The sequence below is a fragment of the Echinops telfairi genome, unplaced genomic scaffold (assembly GCF_000313985.2).
Source record: "Echinops telfairi isolate 266 unplaced genomic scaffold, ASM31398v2 ScPeMD7_18;HRSCAF=68, whole genome shotgun sequence".
Classification (NCBI taxonomy): Eukaryota; Metazoa; Chordata; class Mammalia; order Afrosoricida; family Tenrecidae; genus Echinops; species Echinops telfairi.
This window is the reverse complement of record NW_022103915.1, coordinates 10,722,095-10,744,327: the sequence shown is the minus strand read 5'-3', so window position 1 is coordinate 10,744,327 and position 22,233 is coordinate 10,722,095. Positions and strand designations below refer to the sequence as shown.

The 22,233-nt window shown below is 47.3% G+C and overlaps 1 protein-coding gene across 10 annotated transcripts in view; it reads left to right on the top strand.

Moving 5' to 3' along the window:
* UNC79 (unc-79 homolog, NALCN channel complex subunit) overlaps positions 1–20,535 on the top strand; it is a 299,617-nt gene extending 279,082 nt beyond the window's left edge. For all 10 annotated transcript variants that reach the window (XM_045288090.1, XM_045288086.1, XM_045288091.1 and 7 more), the window contains 7 exons: positions 520–609; positions 2,903–3,078; positions 4,037–4,223; positions 9,496–9,693; positions 11,196–11,273; positions 19,532–19,573; positions 20,069–20,535. In XM_045288090.1, the coding sequence (XP_045144025.1) occupies positions 520–609; positions 2,903–3,078; positions 4,037–4,223; positions 9,496–9,693; positions 11,196–11,273; positions 19,532–19,573; positions 20,069–20,269 (972 nt within the window). In that variant the 3' untranslated portion in view covers positions 20,270–20,535. The remainder of the gene's footprint in view (positions 1–519; positions 610–2,902; positions 3,079–4,036; positions 4,224–9,495; positions 9,694–11,195; positions 11,274–19,531; positions 19,574–20,068) is intronic.
* Positions 20,536–22,233: the final 1,698 nt, after the last annotated feature.

Sequence of the window (22,233 nt, the reverse complement as noted above, 5' to 3'; positions counted from 1 at the left end):
CACTCTATGAGTTTCCGAGACTGTAGCTCTTTATGGGAGTTGGGTGCCTCGCTTTCTCCCTGGGAGCAGCCGGTGATTTGAAGCTGCTGACCTAGTGGTTAACAGTGCAATGCGTAACCAAGGTGTACGAACCCTCCCAAGTCACAAGAACTCTGTTATTAGTGGCTTTGCATCGACGACATCCGTGAATGACAAGCAGTTTAAAAACAAGCCAACAGGCTATCAGTGATTACCCACCTAGAAAAAAAAGACAAGCCAAAAAGCACCTTAACCCCTCTCCCTTTAGGTCTTCGTTAGCCCCCAGCTCTCCACCACATACCTTTCTGAGACTTCTGTCCAAACTAGCCCATGCAAACCATCAGAGAGTAATGCTGAGGATAATGGTGTGAGTGAGAGATTCAGGGAATGAAACAAGTCAGTAGTCAGCAGCGTGACATCACGGAGAGACAATCCCTGGAGGATGGCCAAGAGGGGAGGCGTCCCTCCCATGGAGACCCAGCAGTGTCCCCTGTGTTTCAGTGTGGGACGGCGGCGATGGAGTGCATGCGGCAGTACATCAGCGAAGTGCTGGATTTCATGGCTGACATGCACACGCTCACCAAGCTGAAGGTAAGAAGGCTTTCGTCCCTCCACGTCTAAGGCCGACAAAGGCCAGAGGGACCCTTAGAGAAGTAAGCAGATGGTAGGGGCATCCGTTGTCACCTGGTGAAGGCACCCGGCACTGCAGAATGAGCTCCTGATTGGGGAGTCTGCACCAACTGGGTCCCGGCTCAGCAAAGAGCGAAAGGAGCAAGGGAACCCCCAGAATCCCCCTCTGAAGGTGTGCTTCTCATCTTGCAAAGGTGGACACAGGCTTGCAGTGGCCGAGCCTTGTGCTCAGAGTCTCCCTCTGAGGTCGTGAGGTCAGCCGCTAAAGATTGTAGTGACTTCCAGCCCATTCCCTTTGCATTAAATCCCACAGCACTGTTTTAGCTGCTCGGAGCCTCCATTTGCTCATTTGCAAAATAAATCTATTAACAGCTACCCTGTTGTTAGGTTTGATGTGAAACACATCTAATCCTCCCTTATCAACCATCTCATTCCCTGGCATTCACATTTATGATGGTAGCAAAACACTCAGTTCCTGCCTGTTCTGTGCATGGATGGCATACGTCTGGCAGTAGCAGGCACCAAAGACTGGTTGTGATGGGTGAGGCCGTGGGTCAACTTGGCTGGGCCACGATCATGACGTAATTCCGCAGTTCAGTCATGGTGATGTCATCCTCCACGTTGTGCTCTGATGTGGTCATTCTCCATTCTCACATAACGACTTTGTCTTTGGAGCCTAACCATGTGGCTAAGTGAGGAGTGGGTGTTCTGTATGTCAAAAGGCCTATTACACAGACATAAGCCCTTTATTGTCTTTAATCTGCGTTGAAGTGGTCTTCTTCTTCAAATAAAATTTTTTTAAAGGAGAGAGAACAAAATTCTATTTGCATCTGGGCAAAATCCAAGTGAGGCGGTTGAGCTTATTGATTGCCTTGCAGGGTGGACTGACGTGCTGATGCAAGTCACCTGTCCTACCATGATTTGAGTAGGGAGCTCAAAGATTGATGATCTAAGAGATTTGAAGAAGGCCCTGGCGAGAGGGCAGAAGGGAATCTCAACACGGCCCAAGGAGCAGCCAAATCACAACCTCGCACTCACTGATTTCTTTATGACACACGGGAATCCAGTGATCCTAGAAGTCCATCAGCTCATCAAATAGGGTCCCCTCCCTGCTGACCTCAGTTTTCAGACTCTGCTCAGATGACCCGAGTGTCGGTTGCTTGGCACCGTGGTAGATTTGCAAATGTCAAGCAGCAAGTAGACCCGATATTGGAACTGATCTTTTCTCATGACGTCTAGCTCAAAGAATTCCGAAGCAATCTCCCTTGCTTTGAATTGGACACTGGGTACTCACTGCTGAAGCAGGCTACCCGCTCTTAGGTGAGGGTGATGCAAAAGAAGAAGAAACAGTTATACCTTTCACGTTTTTAGCTTGTTTTAGAGACACGTTCAAAACACGGGAAAAGATCATCAAAGGGACCCACGATGAGCACATGGTTGGGAACGCAAGCAAAACCCAGCCATGCTCTCATGGTTTTGGAAACAGATTGGCAAAGTACAGTGGCAAGTGGCTTGTCCAAAGCCCGGAAACTAGTTAGGGCCAAGCTGACTCGGAACCTCGGTCTCTTCACTCCTCATGCAAGGCTCTTCCTTCTCTGTCACCCTGAGCGGATAAATCGGTGTGAATTAATTCAACAAATATGTATTGAGCACCCACGATGTATCTGACACTACTGTAGGGACACAACACTAAACAAAAAATAGACCGAGTAGCTGCCCTCTTTAATATATAACCTAGCAGGGGAGGCAAACTTGATCCAAGTGTCATGCAAACAAAAGTATCATTCTGACCCTGACATGCAAATCCTCTAACCGGAAAATTTGACCCATCTGAGGAGGTTAGAGAAGGCATCCTCACGGAAGTGATGCTTGAGTAGTTACTGGGTGAAGGCACTTGAGGAGTTATTGGAAGCAATATTGGGTGAGGATTTAGATGGAGAAAACAGCATGAGGGAAGACCGGGGTGGGAGGGACCACGGCGAGCGGTGGGGCTGAGCTGAGCCATGGGGATGCAAGCCTTCGGGGCGGAGGTCATAGGAGCTAGCCTCTAGCTGCTCCTTTGTTCCGGGCAGTCTAGACAATGCTAAGGATGCTTTCCCCCCCTTTTCCCTTCTTTATCCCAAGAGCCGTGAGAAACCACTGAATGTAGAAGAGTGGTGGTGGAGGGGAAATGGCAACCTGATCTTCTTCAAGAGTGACCTGGAACATCTCCAGGCACTTTGGAAAAATTTAATGTGCCATTTGGTTTTTGCAGAACCACATGAAGGCCTGTTCGCAGCCGCTGCATGAAGATACATTTGGAGGGCACCTCAAAGTCGGGCTGGCCCAGGTTGCAGCCATGGAGATCTCCAGGGGCAACCACAGAGATAATAAGGCTGTAATTCGGTATCTGCCTTGGCTCTATCATCCTCCTTCTGCAATGCAGCAAGGGTAAGACCCCCCAAGAATGAGTGTACATAAAGCAGACATGGCGAGGAGTTTCCCAGGGCTCAGCCAGAGCAGATGACTCTAGGTAAGGCATATGGAGGTAGAATATGATTGTTTAAGAAGATGGAAATCAAAGTCCCTCTGCACACTTTCCTGCTGACAAGCGCTCAGCGTCACATGGCCAACAAAAGACACTTGTCTGGAATAAACTCCTCAGTCATTGTAATGGATGGTGAAACCCCTAGCCTAGAATGGTCACTGTAATTTCTTATGTCAACTGTTTAATTTAATAGTCCTTTATTGAGCACTTTCACGGACTCTGCCTTCAAGGAGCTTAGGGTACAGCTGGAACCAAACAGAAGCAGAGGGGAAACCATTAGATTGCAAGAATGTGTGATGCCCTGATCCTCTCTGTAAGTGAGGCGGAAGAAGGGGAGGGGATAGCTAAAGTCGCCTGGTGATAGTTCAGTTGGCAACTTAGAAAGGGCTTGAGCCTCTGCTTTTGTGTGGTTGGCCTTCCTGGTTGAGGCAAGGTGTGGCGGTTGGGGGTGAGAAGGTCAGGTGGAGAAACTCACCAGGGATCAGGGACACAGATGGCTGTACATAGTCCCTCTTTTTCTCCTCTCTGGGGATGTCAGAGGACTTTTTAACAAGAGGAACGGGTAAAGCATTTAGAAAGAGAAGCTAGTGAGAGAGGCACCCAGGTGTGTGGGAGAATGAGGCCGAATATTTCAGCTTATGTCACCAAAGGCTGCTATTTGCTCAAGCAGCTCAAACCCAGGCTTAAAATGAGAAACAACACAAACATCATTTTTGTTGGCGCTCTCTTGCCTTGGCATTTTATTTTCTGTAATTGCCCACGGGAGCACTCTGTAATCCCTTCCTTCAGTGAGCATTGACTGAGTACCCAATGAGACAGGAAACACGAAATCCTCTTTGAAACTTCTTTCTTCTCTAACAGGCCTAAAGAATTCATCGAGTGTGTCTCCCACATCCGTCTGTTGTCGTGGCTGCTTCTGGGTTCGCTCACTCATAATGCAGTGTGTCCAAATGCCTCCGCTCCCTGCCTGCCCATCCCTCTGGACGCAGGCTCCCACATTGCAGACCATCTCATTGTCATCCTGATTGGATTTCCAGAGCAATCAAAGGTAAGTGATGCCCGCAAGATTAAGACCATATGCATCGAAATTGCTAATGGAAACCCTTATCAGCCAATTATGTTTCCTCTGAGAAGAAAATGCATCTTATCACCTGCCCTCCTGTGGAGGTTAGGAAATCAACTCTGGGCTAATGCCTTATTTAAAGTTGTTTAAATTCCCAGGATACCTTTAGTTCCACCACCCCAACCCCACCCCCAAATTGTTTTGCAGCTTACTTTGATGAGGATAAATTATGGAGACCAGCAAGGGTTAGTTTCCTAGGCATTTCTGCTTCAAAATAATGAAGGGAAAGAAAAGGGTTGACATATCATTTGGAATAAAAACCCAAGAGAGTCGGCAGTCAGTTGGGTTTTAGGACCAGAGAGGAAGTGGAGGGAACATCGCTACTCCAATTCTTCATTTTTTTCAACTCAAATCTCTAGAGATACATGAATACCCAAAATGAAAACAAGAGAGTCGGTTGGGAGGCTCACTGAAGGATAAATTGGATTTATCGATATAGAAGCCTTTTGGAAATTGTAGACACTGATGATGTGCTTAAGTCAATAAAGTATACCGAGGACAGGCATTGCTTATGAGCCATCACAGGACACATGGGTGCTAATCAGCCAAGAGGAGCCCCAGACCCTCCCCAGTAGGTCACAGTGGGAGGTCACAGTGGGTTTGATGACAGCTGAGATTTAAGAAAGGGTGAGTAAACTGCGAGCTAAAATAGAACACGCTTCCAAAGGAACTGAATGCTGTTTTTGCAAGAAGGAATTGGGCAGTCAGTTCCCTAACATCCCAGCCCAGATCTGTTTGGTCCCTAACCTTGTGTGACTTTAGGAAAGTTTGAAATTGATCAAACATGCAATCTTCATGGTTGTTGTCGATTGAAATGCAAAAGTTGCAAACAGAAAGGAAGGGAAAGTGGAAAATATGGTTGGCACTAGAATTGAAGCTGGGGAATCACCGGATAGAGTTTTGCAAGATCAACAACTTCCTCATTACAAATACCTTTATCCAACGACACAAAAGGCAATTTAGATGTGGCCTTCTCCAGATGTGATACACAGAAGTCCAATTTCCTGCATCTGTGGGAAGAAACAATGGTCAAGCACAGCATCAGCAGCTAAAACAAGGGCCAGAGGCTGACTGTGTAACAGGCTAGAAATTGCTCATATGCAAGTTCAGTTTGAAGTTGAAGTAAATGAAAATCAGTCCATGAGGCCCCAGAGATGATTTGAATATATCCCACTCAAATTTCAAGTACATCCCAAGAACAGAGTTGTCACATTGAGCAGTAATGACAGAAGACCCGATGAGCTGTGGGATGGCATCAAGAACATCACACATGAAGAAATCAAAAGGTCATTCAAAAGACAGAAATAAAGGAAGGATGAAAGTGGATGTCAGTGATCACTGAAGACAAAGGAGGTGCATAAGCACATGTGATGAAGAACGCTGATGGTGCCCAGTTATCAAAAGATACAGTGTCTGGAGTCTGAGTCTGGAGTCTTAAAGGCTTGTAGTCAAACAAGCGGCCATCTAACAGGGAAGCAACAAAGTCCACATGGAAGAAGCACACCAGCCTGTGTGATCATGAGGTGTCAACAAGAAGAGGTATCCGAAATTCAAAAACAAGCAACCAAATCGATGTGAAGGGGCATGGATGTAGTGGAGATCTGAAACCCACCTCCTGTAAGATAATTGGACAGTCCCTCTCAGAAGGGCCACCCAGAAGGGATGATAAATCCAGGGAGTGGTGTGGCACTGATGAACCACATAACTATCCTCTAGTTCTTTAATATTTCCTCCCCTTACTACTATGATTTTTCCTTGTTAATCATGTTAGATTTGTGAATGTTCATTTGTATATTTAAGATTGTTCAGTATATGAAAGCCAAGATAGATAACCCATCAGAAACAGTAACAGGAGTAATGGGTCCCTGAAGGTACAGGAAGAGAGATAGTGCGGGTGGGGTGGGGATAGGGAGCTGATAGCATTGATGACTACATAACCCCACTCAATGGGATCGAACAACAGAAATGGATATATTGGATTGTGTAAGATATGACCAACCCCACCCCAACCCCCCAAAAAACTACTATAGGAAAAAAAAGAAATAAGGGTTCCTGGGGGGAATGATGGGGGAGGGAGGGGATAAAGGGGAACTGATATCAAGGAGTTCAAGAAGAAAGAAAATGTTTTGAAACTGATTGTGGTAGCAATTGTACAGCATTGCTTGATGTGATTGAACTATGAAATGTTCTATCTGTAAGAGCTCCCAATAAATGATTATAAAAAAATAAAGAAACAAAAAGAAATTGGGTGTAACATTAGACTATGAAACTTGCTCTTAATCATAGAGTAGATAAGGCAAATGGAAAACATGATGAAGTTAAAGAACTGAACAGAACATTTCTAAGGGTAGTTCAAGAAGACAGAGTCAAATATAATGAAATGTGCAGAGACCTGGAGTTAGAAAAGCAACCAGGAAAATCACTCTCAGCATGTCTTAAACTGAAAGAACTAAAGAAAAACGCTAAGCCTTAGTGCCATCTTGAAAGATTCTATGGACAAAATATTGAAGGATGCAGAAAGCATCAAGGGAAGATGGAATAAGTTGACAGTCACTGCACCAAAAAGAATTAGTTGATATTCAGTCATTTCAAGAGGTAGCATGTGATCAAGAACCAATAGTACTGAAGGAAGAAGTCCAAGTTGCACTGAAAGCATTAGCAAAAAAAAAATCAGTCTTCAGGAATTGGTGGAATACCAATTAAAATATCTCAAAAAGCTGATGAAGTATTGACAGCACTCACTCATCTATGCCAAGACATTTGGAAGACAGCTCCTTGCCCAATTGACTGGAAGAGATCCATATTTGTACCCACCCATTCCAAAGAAAGGTGACCCAACAGAATGCACAAATTATAGAACAATATCATTGATATCACACGTCAGTAAATTTTTGCTGAAGATCGTCCAACAATGATGCCAGCAGCACATTGACAGCTGCCAGAGGTGCAGCCCAGATTCAGAAGAGGACATGGGACAAGTGATGTCACTGATGATGTGGTGATGTCAGATGGATCTTGGCTGAGAGCAGAGAGTACCAGAAAGATGTTTACTTGTGTTTCATTGACTGTGCCAAAGCATTCGACCGTGTGGATCATAACAAACTATGGATAGTCTAGAGAAGAATAGGGATCCCAGAACACTTCATTGTGCTCATGCAGGACCTGTACCTGCATCAAGAGGCAGTTGTGTGAACAGAACAAGGGAATACTGCATGGTCTGAAAAGGTGTGCATCGTGGTTATATCCTCTCACCATATTTGTTCAAACTGTATACTGACCAAATAATCAAAGAAGCTGGATTATATGAAGAAGAATGAAGCATCAGGATTGGAGGAAGTCTTGTTAATAACTTTTGATATGCAGATGACACAACCCGGCTTGCTGAAAATGAGGAGGACTTGAAGCACTTGCTGATGAAGATCAAGGACGGCAGCCTTCAGTAGGGATTGCAACTCACTGTAAAGAGGATCAGAATCCTCACAATTGGACCAATAGGTGATAACAACATGATAAACCGAGAGAAGATCGAAGTTGTCAAGGATTTTATCTCCTGTGGCTCTACAATCAATGCTGGTGGAAGCAGCAGTCAAAAGAGTAATCAATACATTGCATTGGGTAATAGATTATCTACACAAGGCCTCTTTAAAGTGTTGAAAATCAAGGACTTTCTGTTCCTTTGAGGACTAAGGAGTGCCTACCTAAGCCATGATATGGTCAATCATTTCATACCCATGTGAAAGTTTGACATTAAATAAGGAAGCTCAGAGAAAAACTGATGGGTTTGAATTGTGGTGCTAGCGAAGAAGACCGAAAATACCATGGACTGCCAAAAGAACAAACAGGTTTTCTTGGAAGAATTACAGCCAGCATGCTCCTTAGAGGCAAGGATGGTGAGACTTTGTCTCATGTACTTTGGGCAAGTCATCAGGAGAGACCAGTCCCTGGAGAAGGACACCATGTGCGGTGTGTTAGTCTGGGTTGACTAGTGAAACAAATCCAGGAACACTCACCTATGTGTAAGAGAGAGCTTTATATCAAAGAGCAATTGTATATTAAGAAAACAGCCCAGCCCAGTCCAGATCAAGTCCTTAAGTTTGATATTAGCCCATACATCTGATACCAGTCCATAAATTCCTCTTCACACTCACGTTGCACATGCAGTGATGCTGAATGCAGGAAGATGACAGGCTGGTGGGTGGAAAATCTTGTGGATCCAATCCAGCACTGGCTCTTCCAGCTCTCCGTGTGGCTGCACAACAGGAAGGTAAAGCAGAGAGGGGGCGTGGCCCTCCCCCTGGGAGAAAGGGAGGAAGTTCCCAGCATCCTCATGAGAAGGCCACACCCACAAGGAAGCATCATCAGGCTGTGGCCTGATTGACAGGCTCACCTCCACCCCACCATTCTGTTTATCAAGTTGACATGAAATTATGTAGCTATAATTATGTGGAGGAGCAGTGAAAAAGAGGAAGGCTCTGGATGCAATGGATTGATGACACCCTGCTGGCAACCGTGGGCTCAAACCCAAGAACAATTGTGAGGATGGTGCAGGTACGTAGGGCCTCTGAAGTGAAACCACATGAGGCATCAGATCACCTAACAACACCAGCTACAGGCAAGTTACCTGGCCTTGCCGAGTGTTGTTTTCATCACTGTGAAATAGATGCGATGCCTTGAGACTTGGAAGGGGATCCGCGAACGCATGGCACGTCGTTGGGGCCGACTCAGTTCATACTAGAGTACGTCCTGTTGCCCCTGCTGGTTCTGATAGGACGCTGGTGAAGTGCTGGGCCAGGCTGTCGTCTGCATCACCCTAGTGACGCCTAGCCACAGCTCTGTGAGGAGGGCACCCCATTCTACAGATGAAGAACCGCCTTAAAATGGTGCCACGATTAGTCCGCCGAATCGAGTTTGGGAGTGGGAATGTTAGTTTCAGTCAAAGGGCAGGGGGTGGGTAGATTTATTCTGCAATTGAAGGTGCCTTCTCTTCGAAGAGAGGCTTTGTTCTCAGAGCAACTCCCACTGCCTGAGCCGAGAGCAGATTGCTTTAAGGTGATGAATCATGAGTTGGTAACTTGGCGCTGAGTCGCTCAGCCTCGGACCACTTGGAGGGGAGGCTCCCAGCCGCTCCATGGAGCCCTGCACCCCACCCCCCACCCCCAATGAGGGCTTCACAGCTGCCCATCTTCTTCCCCCTCAGACCTCTGTACTGCACATGTGCTCCCTCTTCCACGCGTTCATCTTTGCTCAGCTCTGGACGGTCTACTGTGAGCAGAGCGCCGTCGCTACCAGTGTGCAGAATCAGAACGAATTCAGCTTCACGGCCATCCTGACCGCGCTCGAGTTCTGGAGCAGGGTCACCCCCAGCATCCTTCAACTCATGGCCCACAACAAAGTGGTGAGTACAGGAAGCAGCTCTCCTCTCCGGGGCAGTGGTGGGGGGGTGGGAGTGAGGGTGGGGTGGGGTGGGAGCTCCAAAGACGTGTCTGCTTGGTAAAGGCCTTCGGTGGGACGTTGTTGATCCAATTGACGAATTGTTACATGACCAATAGGTGTTCTTGTGCCCCAGGCATTCCGGGGAAAGCAGTGTAGACAGGACATTGAGTAAAAATCATCTTGTTTCCCCGATCTAAGGGAAACGAAACGTCTCTCTTGAAGGTGTTGCTTTGGTTTGATCAAGTCCAAAGCTTAGAGTGAGATTCACACTATTTTTGGCATTTCTGAGCAGTTCTGGAAGAAAAACGAGGCTTTCTACTCTCCCATAAAGAGTGACCGTCTCAGAAACTCATGGGCAGTCTGCCCTGTCCTGTCGGGTCCCCGAGAGTCGGAATCGACTCCGCTGGCAGTGATTGAGTTTTTTATGAGGACCTTCGAAGAGGGACGCCTCCAGGTCTCCTTGAGAAACAGGCCACCGGGAAGAACCGATTGACCCTGAGTCTAAGAAGTTTTTTCATATAACTTTAGTGAAGCTGGTTGTTTATTGGTGTTTCCTGGCGTCGATGTTGTAAAGCAGCTCTGTATGTGAAGAATTCGCCATGAAGGAAATTCAAGTGAAGATTCTTCGCAAACCCTTCTGGAGTGGAGATCATTGTGTTGTCAGGCTCCCAGATTCCAGAACTAAAGAACTTTCATCTAAAGGTGAATTTCAGATCTTAAACTTAGGCTCGAGACTGAAGACGTTCCTTATAGTACCATTGGCTCGTTGGTACCGATACTGCCTCATCTCGACATCTCTCTTGCTCATTCGCCTGTTAGAAAGGAGTTGGTTGCCCACGAACTTTGTAAAAGCATGATGCCACACAGGAATGTGTCACAAATGAATTTTGTACACAGGTGAAGCACCCATTTGAATTTGTTTTATTCTGAGAATCTCGTTAAACCATATGAAGCAGACAGGTAAACCCTTGACTCTCCGAAAACTCACGGCTCTAGGAGCCGATTCTGGTTCATAGGAAGCCCATGGGGACCGAGTAGACATGCCCTTCGGGGTTTCCAGGACTGTAACTCTTCACAGGAGTGGAAAGCCTTGTCTTTTTCCCCTCAGAGCAGCTGGCGGTTTCAAACCACTGACCTTGAGGTTAACAGGCCAACCCATACCCACTCTTGTCACCAGAGCTTCTGCTGGGGTGGCTAAATTTCAGCCGTAGGATGTTCTTAGAGCAACACCATTTCTGTTGCACTTATTAGCTGACAATTGCAGGGCCGCCTTGCTCCACAATGAGCAGAACTTCTAGTTTAACGCTTCCGAGACAGGCAAACACCACTCCGTGTGTGGTCCCCTCTGGCCATGGCGCAGGAAGACCTCACTGGCGCTGGGCGGGACACAGGGCCCTTGGGTGCTCAGTGGCTAAGGTTCCACTTTTCGGGGAGTGACACGAATCTTCATCTTTGTTGTTTCAGATGGTCGAGATGGTGTGTCTCCACGTGATTAGTTTAATGGAGGCATTGCAAGAATGCAACTCAACCATTTTCGTCAAGGTAGGAAGACCTTACAACTTTTCTAGGCCACACTGCCAGGAACGGATGGGGAACGTACTTGCCAAGGGGGGAAAACAGACTGCTGTAGATGACTTCCATAGCTGGATTGGGGGGCTGGAGAATTCAGGCTCCTACAACGATGCTTTGCCAAATAGTTGTTGGTTGCTTTTTACCCTTGGTCCCTTCCACTGTGAACTTTACTTGGGTCAAAGATGTCCAACGAAATGGAGCACAAGCAGTCATGAGACTGTCACCGAGGAAAAGTCGATTTGAAAGTGATCTGGTACATCCTCTTGCCAAAGATCTCCAGAAAACTGAAGAACAAGGTGATTGGCTAGGTGGGCGGTGGCTACTGCTAGGTGCTGCCGGGTCGAGTCTGCCCATCCGCACTGCCATTGCTGTGTCTCAGCCCATGACGGCAGCCACGGAGCCATTCCATCTCCTTGAAGGGCTTTCCCTTGTTGGGTCCCCCTCTGCTTTACCAAACATGACAGTCTTCTCCAGAAACTGGTCCCTCCTGAGAGCGTGTCCGCAGTATGTGAGTCAGAGTCTCACCATCCTGACAGCGGCGGAGCCTGCTGGCTGGATTTCTTTCAAGGCAGATTGGTTCTGGAAGTCCATTGTGGACTCTTCACCAACACCATCATTCAGAGGCACCCGTTCCTCTCCCTTCCTTAGTCTTTGTCTGGGGTTCTCAGGCTTATGAGTTGATTGGAAACACCATGGCTTGGGTCAGGTATAACAGTCTTCCAAGTGACATTTCTTGCTTTTTAACATTTCTTTCTTCTTCTCCTTCTCTGGCTTTTTAATATTGCGGGTGGTCATTTCTTTCTTACTCCTTATTTTTATATTATTTAATTTTTTATTATTCAGTGGGAGTTAATACCTATATCGGATCATTCCATAGTTCAATCACGTCAAGCAGAACTGTACAAGTTTAACATGCTAAAGTGGTCTTTTGCAGCAGATTTGCCCAAGGCGGTAGTGCACCGTTTGATTTCCTAACTGTTGCTTTCATGGGTGTTGGTTTGTGAATGCAAGGAAAATGATGTCCTGGACCATTTCCATTCTTCCTCCATTCATCATGGCCCTGTCCATGGGTCCAGTTGTGAGCTGTGTCCTTCACAGTGAGTTATAATCCAAACTCAACACTTGTCATTTCTTTTAATCTTCAGCAGTCAGGGCCTCACGTCTTCTTTGCTGTCAGCAAGCAAGGTTGTGTCATCTGCAGATTGCAGGTTGTAATAAGCTTTGTAATTGACATGGTAGCTGATGATTTTTTTTTCTAAGAGAAATTAAATTTTGTTTCAACCGTTACTACTCTAGATCATTACCCAGTGTCTGAGAATAATCTAAGGGCCATCTCCTCAGAGATGTCAGAAACATACTTGCTTTTTGTTATCATTGAGTAGCTTCCAACTAATAGGGAGTAGATGTCCAACAGGATGAAACACCGCCCGGTTGGTTCTGCTTATCAGTGAGATTTTTTAAAAAAATCAATAAGTAAATAGGCACTTGGTTTCTCTATCTTTTTACCTCCTCTTCCCTCCTCCCTCTCCATCTCACAGATTCTTTTTCTTGTCTCTCCTTGTACCTTGTCCAGTCTTGATGATTCTCCGATCTTGGTCACTATCCACCACCATGACTCAGCCCAACTGAACTCAGTAACCGAGAGTGAACCACACAGGACAGAGTAGAACGGCCCCTGGGGGTTTCTGAGACCGTAATCTTTCCCGGAGTAGAAAGCCCCATCTTTCTCCCTGTTGATTTCTAACTGCTGCGCTGGCAGTTAGCACCCCAGTATGTAACCGCCTACACCACCAGGGATCCTTACCCATCACCACCAAACAAAAGCCAAAAAATCCTCACGGCCATCAAGTCGATGTTGACCTGTAGTGACACTGTAGGACAGGTAGAACCGCCCCTGGGGGTTTCTGAGACTGTGCTTCTTTACGGGAGGAGAACGCCTGGTCTTGCTGCCTTGCAGCGGCTGGTGGTTTTAAACCACTGACCTTGCAGATTGCAACACTTTCCTTTGGCTTGTTGTTCATTGTCTTTCAAAGAGCAGATGTTCTAAATTTTTATAAAGATTTAACAGTTTTTTATTTTGTGGATTGTGCTAGATGTCATATCGGAACTGTGTCTATGGATGTCTAATCTGAGAGCCCGAAGAGTTTCTCTTTAAGTCTTTGGTTCATTTTGAGCTTTTTTTTAATATGATTTAAAGTATGGATGGAGTTTGGGACAGAGGGATGTCCAGTTGTTCTGGCATCATTTGTTGAAAATACGTCCTTTCTCCATTGAATTGCTTTGCATTGCCATACAAAATGAATGAACGGTATATATATATTTCTGTACTCCCTATTCTGTTTCACTGATCTCTTTATCATTTTACTACACTGTCTAGATTTCTGTAGCTTTACACTGCGTAGTGAGATCAGCAGTACTAGTTCTCTAAACTTGTTTCTCTTTTTCTAAATTGTTTTGACTATTCTGGGTCCTTTGCATTTTAGATAAATTGTAAAATAAGCTGCTAAAATTCTACAAAAAAGCCTACTGGTAATCGGATTGGGATTCCAGTGCATAAATAGTTCAATTTGGGGAAAAATAACATCTCGATAATGTCAAGTTGTCTGATACAGGAATACGATGTTTTATCTCCATTTATTTTTGCCTTATTTAACTGTTCATAGTGTTCCAAGTGCAGACCTAGCATGTTTGTCAGCCTTGTCCCTAGGAGGGCCAGATTGTTATGCATTAAGTTATATTTGACTATTTTAAATGCTGATAAAGAGTATATTGCTCTGCTACTGTTATTGTTTTGTTTCTAAATCCAACCTGGCGATCCCTCCTGTGTTCTTGGGGATTTTAGATCGTTGTTATTTAATGTGGTTTGCGTGTTAGTGCATTTAAATTTGTCATCATGTGACTTGTTTTCTTTATTTCCCATGTAGTGTTTGTTCTTTATTCGCTCATTTTTTGCATTATTTTGCATCAGTTGAGTATTTTTTATGATTCTGTTTGGTGTGTGATTTCCTCATCTTTTTCTAGTTTTTAAGATGTTAACCTGGGTCAGTGATGTGAAATCTTCCTTCTCTCGTCTTGGTGTTTTGTGCTATGTATTTCCTTCAAAGCCTTACTTTGAAGTAATAAGGCATATCTCCAAATTTTGATATAGTATGATTTTCATTCAGTTCTATTATGTTGACTATTACGTTGTTTAGAAATGGGTGCTTTTAAAAAATATGGCTTATTAGCATGTACATCTTAGTTTTTCATTGTTTCAGCGGTTACTTTAGATGATATACTATATATTATTAACTTTCCATCTATCTTTAAGTAATAAATAATATACCACTTCTTATAGAACCTTAATAATCGACTTCTTTTCACCTCCAGGCTTTGTGATACTGTTGTTTACTTCCAAATAAATCATAAACTCTATAAAACATTGTTCCTATCTTTGCTGTAAGCAGGAAATTATTTTTAAGGAGAGTTTTAAAAAATTACGTATACTTTGAATTGCCGTTTGGGAGAAAGATGAGGCTTTCTACTCCAGTAAAGAGTCTTCGTCTCTGGAATCACAGGGGCAGTTCTACCCCGTCCCACAGGGCTGCTGTGGGCGCCACCCGCTCACTGGCAGCGAGCGCTCTGGTTTTGCTTTGCTTTGCCATGATCGCCACATGTGGACTTGCAGTTCACCAGTGCTCTTCATTCCTTTGTGTAGATCTACCCACATGAGGGATCATCTTTATTTTCCTCAAAGGACTTTTAAAAATTCTTCTACCGGTTCACTGGTAGTGAATTCATTCAGTATGTCTGTCTGAATCTGACAAAGTTGGAGTTTCAGGTTCAATTTTGAAAGATATTTTTCCACTGGTTATTGAATTAAAGGTTGGTAGTCCCCCCCAGTACTCAGGATGTCCCTGACTCACCGTGTGCTTGCGTGCCTCATTTCCAGCAAGAACTCGGTGTCATTCCTAGGGCTCTTCTCTACGTAATGCCTCTTGCGCGGTTCTTTATGGTTGTTCTTCAGCACTGGTGTGCAGATGACCAGGCTTGGTGTAGTTTTCTTCATGGGTCATGTGCTTGGTTAGCTGAACTTGCATCTGTGGGTCTATAGTTTCCATTACATCTGGAGAATTATTAGTATTTGCTTCTTCAAGTAATATTTTCTTTGCCTCCAACTTGCGCTCAATATTTTCTCGACCTTCTTGACTATAATTATAGCTATGATAATTCTCAGATGTAGTTACAGTGCTATGCAGACTATAACTGTGATATCGTAATAATAACTATATGTGCATGCTTCGAACGTTCATGGGAAGTGGAAGTAAAAGACAATATACTTTTCCTGCAAGCTTTTGAAGCACCATTATATGATATCATGATGTAATATCATTCATTGCGTAATGGCTGTCATTATATAAGTGTTTGTAATAGCCTTTTCTGCTAATTCTGCCATCTGTGTCCATTTGGGTCTGCTTCTATTGATTGGCTTTTTTTCCTCATTAAGAGCCACATACCCGCCTCCACCACCACCCCGCTCCCCCCCCAACCAGCTTCATTGCATGCCTGGGAATTTCTTATTGAATTCCTGACATTATGCAAGTAACCCTTTGGCCTACTGGATATTTTTGTATTCCTGTAAATATGCTAAAACATTATTCTGTCACATAGTTAAATTACTGAAAAACCATGTTATCCTTCTGAGCCTTGACTGTTAAACTTGGTGAGCTGGAGTCAGGGCACCATTGGATCTCCTGGGTTACTTCTTCCCCATGGAGGCAGCATCCTTTCAGGTGCGCACCCACATGCTCTCTGAGCTAGGGTCCCACAGTCGCACTGGTGGGACCGGAAACTTCCCCTGGCCCTGTGTGATCACAGGGGTTGTGCCGACTAATCTTTCTGGTTGGTTCCCCTTCGGTCTTGGTCTTCTCCTCACAAACGCGCCCTGGCCAGTGCTCAGCTGAAGACTCACAGGGAACCCGCGACCGATCCTCAGAGTCCTTTCTCTGGGTGCAGCTCTCACCTGCGGCATTCTGCCTTGTACGCTCTAGACCCCTGGGCTGCTTCGCTCCATCTCCTGCACTCACAAAGACTGCCAGCCTCCACCTGGAAACGCTTTCCTGGCATGGAGGGTGGGGCCCACCTTTTCGTTTCTCCTCCTTCACTGGTCTCTATCCTTCATTGCCTGTTGCACCCGGTCCGAAAACCATCGTTTCATGCAATTTATCCAGATGTTTGGTTGTTCCAGCTAGCGCAGGTTTGACAACCGATTTTAATCTGAGGGTTGAAGCAGGCATGAAGCGACATGAATCCCGTTCAGTCAGAAGGGCGTTTGACCTGGACTATCAAAAACAAGACAGAGGACAGTCTGTCACTCGTATTTTAGTTAAACACAAGCAAACATTTCTTTCTCTCTTTTTAAGATCCTGCAGTTTTATGGATATTTTTTTCTGGAGAGGCAAGAAAGCCAGCCAACTTCATTATCTATCACAAAGCCCCAAACAAAATTACATCTAATTCTTAATGACAGCTTTGTAGAGCCACTAGCAACAGTGACCTGGCATGAATGTTATTCAATAAGTCAAACTAGCAGTCCTAAAATAGGATGACAGCTGGATTATATAACGCTATCCAATAACCATGACCGTTAACTTCAAGTCTTCCGTCAGGTCATTTGTACAGCACAAACCCGAAAGTCCCTGGCAAGTATATTTTGGAATCACATAGCCACACAGTACGTCAATGGGGAAGTCACACAAACTCTTCCAAGACCAATATCGCTGCTCCCTTTGCTTGCCTCAAATCGGCCCTAAGACGAGAGACCGTGTTGGGAAATGGTATCCCCGCGTAGCCCCAAGTGCTCAGCGCTCCCAGCCCCTCCCTTCCTGAGCTTCTCAGGAATCTTCATGGGAGGTCACATGTCAAGATGCATGTATGTCCGCTTCCGAGTTCACTAGATCAACAGTGAACGTGGGTCTCTGCGGCACGAGGAACCCCCGGGTGTGCTGTTTGCGGGACATGCCATTAGCAGCAGGAGAGAGTGGCGTAGTTTGGTTTTTCTCCCGCGCAGAGTGGCTAGATGAGTCAGTCCTCCTGCGGGCCCGAGAGCATGGCCTTCTCTGGAACAAGCCACTGTCATCCTGCCACCCGGCTAGGAGGGCGGGAGGGCCGGGAGAAAGTGTCATTTCCTGCTGATTTGAGTTTTCATCCGGTTAGCTAAACACAGTCTCTGTGCTCAAGGGAGCCCGTTTGCTGGCTGCTTCGGAGCTGTGTTTAGGAATGTGTAGGCGTACACCTCAGGGAGGTCAAGTCCACAAGCCAGGGCCACCCACAGAATGGTCAAAGCAGACCCCCCCTTGCAAACAAGCACAGGAATAGAAATGCAATGTATTGTGTCCCCGAGTGCATCAACGATGTGCTGACGGATTCCGTGAGGCCAACAGCCTAGACTGTGACCAGCCAGGAACCACCCCATCCCATAAGGCCTCTGCTACCGCTCCCATAGCTTGGCCCAGGCCAGACCTCTCTGCCACTTCTTCTTCCCAGACCCCGCTGCAGAGCCGTCTTGTGCTCACGTCTCTAGCGGTTGCCTCTGATGGAGAGGTTCCTTTCCATCCCAGGTCTCCCACGGGCCACCGAGGCAGCCTCCCCACCAGGCCAGTCACGTGCTCCGCGGCGTCCTCCTTCACCGGTGGGCAGCCTGCAGTCACACGTGGTCTTCTGGGAGCACCGTTGTGCTCATGACGGACAGGGTTGCCCTCCTCAGAACTTGTGCTGAATTGGGAACACAAGCCGAGTCTCCTGGTGGGGATCAGGCAAGCCTCTGGGGTGGCCTGGAGAGGCTTTCTGCTGAACTTTCTTCTTGTGATGCTCCAGGGAACGCCAGCGTCATGTGAACCCCTTCAGCTCCCTTGTCCCTCTCCACAGCCTACCTCTGAGCTTTGCTCAGGTCTTCCTGGAATGCCCTTCTACCGGGCCGCTTCCTGTCCAGACTCGGCACATCCGTCTCTGAGATGCAATGCACTACTCAAGTACCGGGCCAAACCAGACTAACATGGTTGATGCCTGTCTCTCCACTCCCCTCCCCTTCTCCCTTGGACATGGCATTCAAAATTAAAAATAGAACTGTAAATCTTTTTTTTTTGACGGGGGGGAGCGGGGGGGGGGGAGCCGGGGGCGCTTACATCCTGTCACCTCTGTGGGCGCCACCAGCCCTTCTTCTATGTGTGCTTAGGGATTTACCTTTCCTAGCTGGTCACTTGGCCTCCGTCTCGGCGTCTGCTCTCAGTGACACCCCCAGTCCCATGCAGAAGACTGCGCATGTCACTGCTCACAGACGAGCCGCTTCCACGTGGTAGGACATCAGTCTTTGCCTGATATGCCCGTGGGTAGGATCGTCTTGGGAAAAGTGGACGACTCCTCTCATGGTGCAGAGGGTCGGCAGGAACGCAAGGGAAGTGGTGGAATGGATTCAGGAAACCAGCATTCTCAAGCTTACGTACTCACCCCCACCCAAACCCTGCCAAGTCAGAGCTCTGGGGAGCACACCGTAGGGAGCCCTGCACCCTGCCCTGGCCTGCTGGGTGTACAAGATCCTTGAATGCTGGCTGAGAGAGGCGGGCTGGCAGCTGGAGGCATGCGGACAGGCACCCACCCTGTCGCCCCCCAGGAAGGCCCATGTCTCAGAGGAGACTGAGGTCTGATCTGAGCCACAGCAGAGGGAGGGGCTAGGCCCCCACCTTCACCCAGACTTGCATTTGAGCACCTTAATCCCCCGGAGCAGATCCTGCTGCCCGTGGGTGGTCGGTCTGCCATCCCCCACCCGCCAGCCTCACTCCTCACCCGTCTGACCCGCCCTTGCTGTGCCTCTCCTTCCGAACACAACCGGGACTTGTGCTTCCCTGTGGCCGGGGCGCTCTGGCCGTCACAGCTTCTGAATGACCACTGAAAATGGAGTCCCCATTCCGTTCAGGGGCTCGGTGATCCAGCCAGCGCTCCCGTGGAGAAAGCCAGGGTTTGATTAGCTGAGCGCACATGTCATGCCCCGTGCCGGGAGCCACCAGTAGCCTCTCACCCACTCAAAAGTGGGCATTTCAGGCCCTCGCGGGCGCTGATGCACCCACAAAGGCCACAAGCTCAGCAGGGTTTGGCCCCCAGTAGGCATGTCTGCCGGGGGAGCTCCTGGTAGGATGTGCCAGGCACTGGGGCACCGCGGGCAATATTAACCGGGTCTCTGTTTCTCCCCACAGTTGATACCCATGTGGTTGCCAATGATACAGTCAAATATCAAGGTAAGGCTTCCCGCCCCCACCCCCACCCCCTGGGCCCAACTGGCAGCTGAGCCTCCTTCAGAGGGCGCCATCGAGATCAGAGGGGGTGAGAGTGCTCCCATGGATGGAGCGGGAGGACTCCAACCTGCAGGCCAGTTGGGGCTGCTCCCCGTAGTCAGAAGGGTTGAAATCAGGTGGCTGGGCCCCAGGGAGGTGCCTTGAACCCAACTCAGAGGCACCTCGGCAGCTACCTGGACATCTGTTTCCTAAAGCTCCCCGCCTGGGAGCCCCTCTGAGTCCCACAGGGTGGCAGGAGTCAGCACTGACTCAGTGGAGCAGGTGACCCTCCCAAGGGGCAGGTGCTGGTGTGTTACACCACCCCACCTCCCCTGCCCTAGCCGGGCCAGGGGTGAGGGTGTGGCTCCTTTGGGCCCAACAGATGCAGTGTGGGTGGGCGCTTCTGGGGTGGGGACTGGGGAGGGAAGACGGCCCCTGACCCCTGTGTCTTCTTCACAGCACCTCTCCGCCGGGCTCCAGCTCCGCCTGCAGGCTATTCAGAACAACGTGCACCAGCACTGCCTAAGGGCACTGCCCGGCTCGGGCCAGAGCAGCGCCAGCCTGGCGGCCCTCCGCAAGTGGCTCCGCTGCACCCAGTTCAAAATGGCCCAGGTGGAGATTCAGTCCTCAGAAGCCGCCTCTCAGTTTTACCCTCTGTGAGCGGCGTCCGGTGTCCGCCCTCTGGTCTAGCAATAATGGGTTTCACACTAACACTTGGATCCACGCAGGTGGGGGAAACACACTGGTACTGTATATTCTCTTTCTAGTTTAGTAACAGACGTGCCAAGGCCGGAGAGGCCACCCAAGACGCTTTCTCGCTCCACACATTTCTGACGAATCCTTGGCTCTCCGATGAAGTGTTTCCTTACATTATTTTTTAAAAAAAACAACAAAAAAACCAACCAAACAAAACAAGAACCAGATCATTTTTCTTTAACTAACTTCTATTTTTTTTAAGAAAAACAGAAAAAACAAAACAAAAACAAAATAGACTGGTGGGTACTCCGAAAAGTTGTATAAGCCCCCCTGTTGCTATTTTTGATGATAGAGAATAAATAGGGTTTTTGAAACCTTTGTAGTGTTTTTTCTTAAAAATCCACTCTTGGCAATGCAATAAAACGAAACACAAAACACTCACACAAACATACAAACACACACACAGACATCCCCAGAAGCCAGTGACGCTTGCCTGAGGCTTTTCAGTCTCCTGGGAAAAGGGGCAGCTCCCAGGAGACATTACAAAGTGCACTTCGAATTAGGTGGTTCAACTGGGCCAGCTCTGAGGATGATTGCTCGTCGTCGTTAGTGTTTTACAATCACTTTTCTGAAACTGTCCAGTTCGTTTGATTCTTTTTAAGACGAAGGTGTGCTTTCTGTTTTGTGTTGTTTTGTTTTGTGTTGGGGTTAGTTTGGTTTTGTCCCTCCCCAACTCCTTAGTGCTAGGCTGTACTCTCTTGGGAGCTTTCTGATAACCACTTAGTCTTTGGTTAATACTTGTATATACAACTCACTGTCCGACTGCAGACTTCAGACTGGACACCGGAGTCCCAGCAGCAACAAGCCATGGGCACTGGGCGCCATAGCTGGACTCGGGTGTCAGACAGTGAGTTTGAACAGTGGGCGAGCAGCCTGGGCTTTCGGCCTTCTCCAGAGCCATTTGACTGTGCATTCACAACAGTAGTTCTCTTCTCTGCACCCCCCTCCCGCCCCCTGCCCCTGCAATACACTGACCAGAAGACTGAATGACTTGTCCAAGCTGTGTAGTGACATGCCATTGAATTAAATACATTTTGTATCCTCTTTGTGAGCCTGGGGATTTTTACCAAGCAGTTGTTAGAGGGTGAGAGTACCCTGTTTCCCCGAAAATAAGACCTACTTACAGTTTTGCCTCTCGCTGAAATATAAGGCATCCCCCCGAAAATAAGGCCCCCCCGAAGCTACTGTAACTCTGCACTCTGGACCATAGTGGCGGGTGCCACTGTGCAACTCACTGTTGGCCGCAGCGCAGCCGGGGCAGACAGGAAGTGCGAGGTCTCCTTTAATAAAATGTGCACAGTATTCTTCTTCATGGACAAATAAGAGAACCCCTGATAATAAGAGCTAGCGCATCTTTGGGAGCAAAAATTAATATACGACACTGTCTTATTTTCGGGGAAACGGTAGCTGTGAAGCACCAGTGGGGCTGGACTTTTCAAACCGCTCAGGTCCCTGAGAATGCTGAGGACCGTTTTTTAAGAGGAAAGGGCTGGCTTCCAGGTGAGGGTCCCATCTCAGGGCCTGAGGCAACCTGTGTTGCTTTTGTTTGGCCCTTTGTTCTGGCTTTCACAGAGATGCTGCTTTTTCCTTCCCCAAGGGTCAACGTCTTAACGCTTGGGTCACCCCAGTAGACTAGCGAAAAAAATCCAAGGAGGCCTGTGTGTATAAGAAAGAGCTTTATATAAAGAGTCATTGTACATTAAGAAAACATCCCAGCCCAGTCCAGATCAAGTCCATAAGTCCGATATTAGCCCATATGTCCGATACTAGTCTATAAAGTCCTCTTCAGACTCACGAAACACATGCAATGACACCGAATGCAGGAAGATCACAGGCCAGTGGGTGGGAAGTCTTGTGGATCCAGTGGC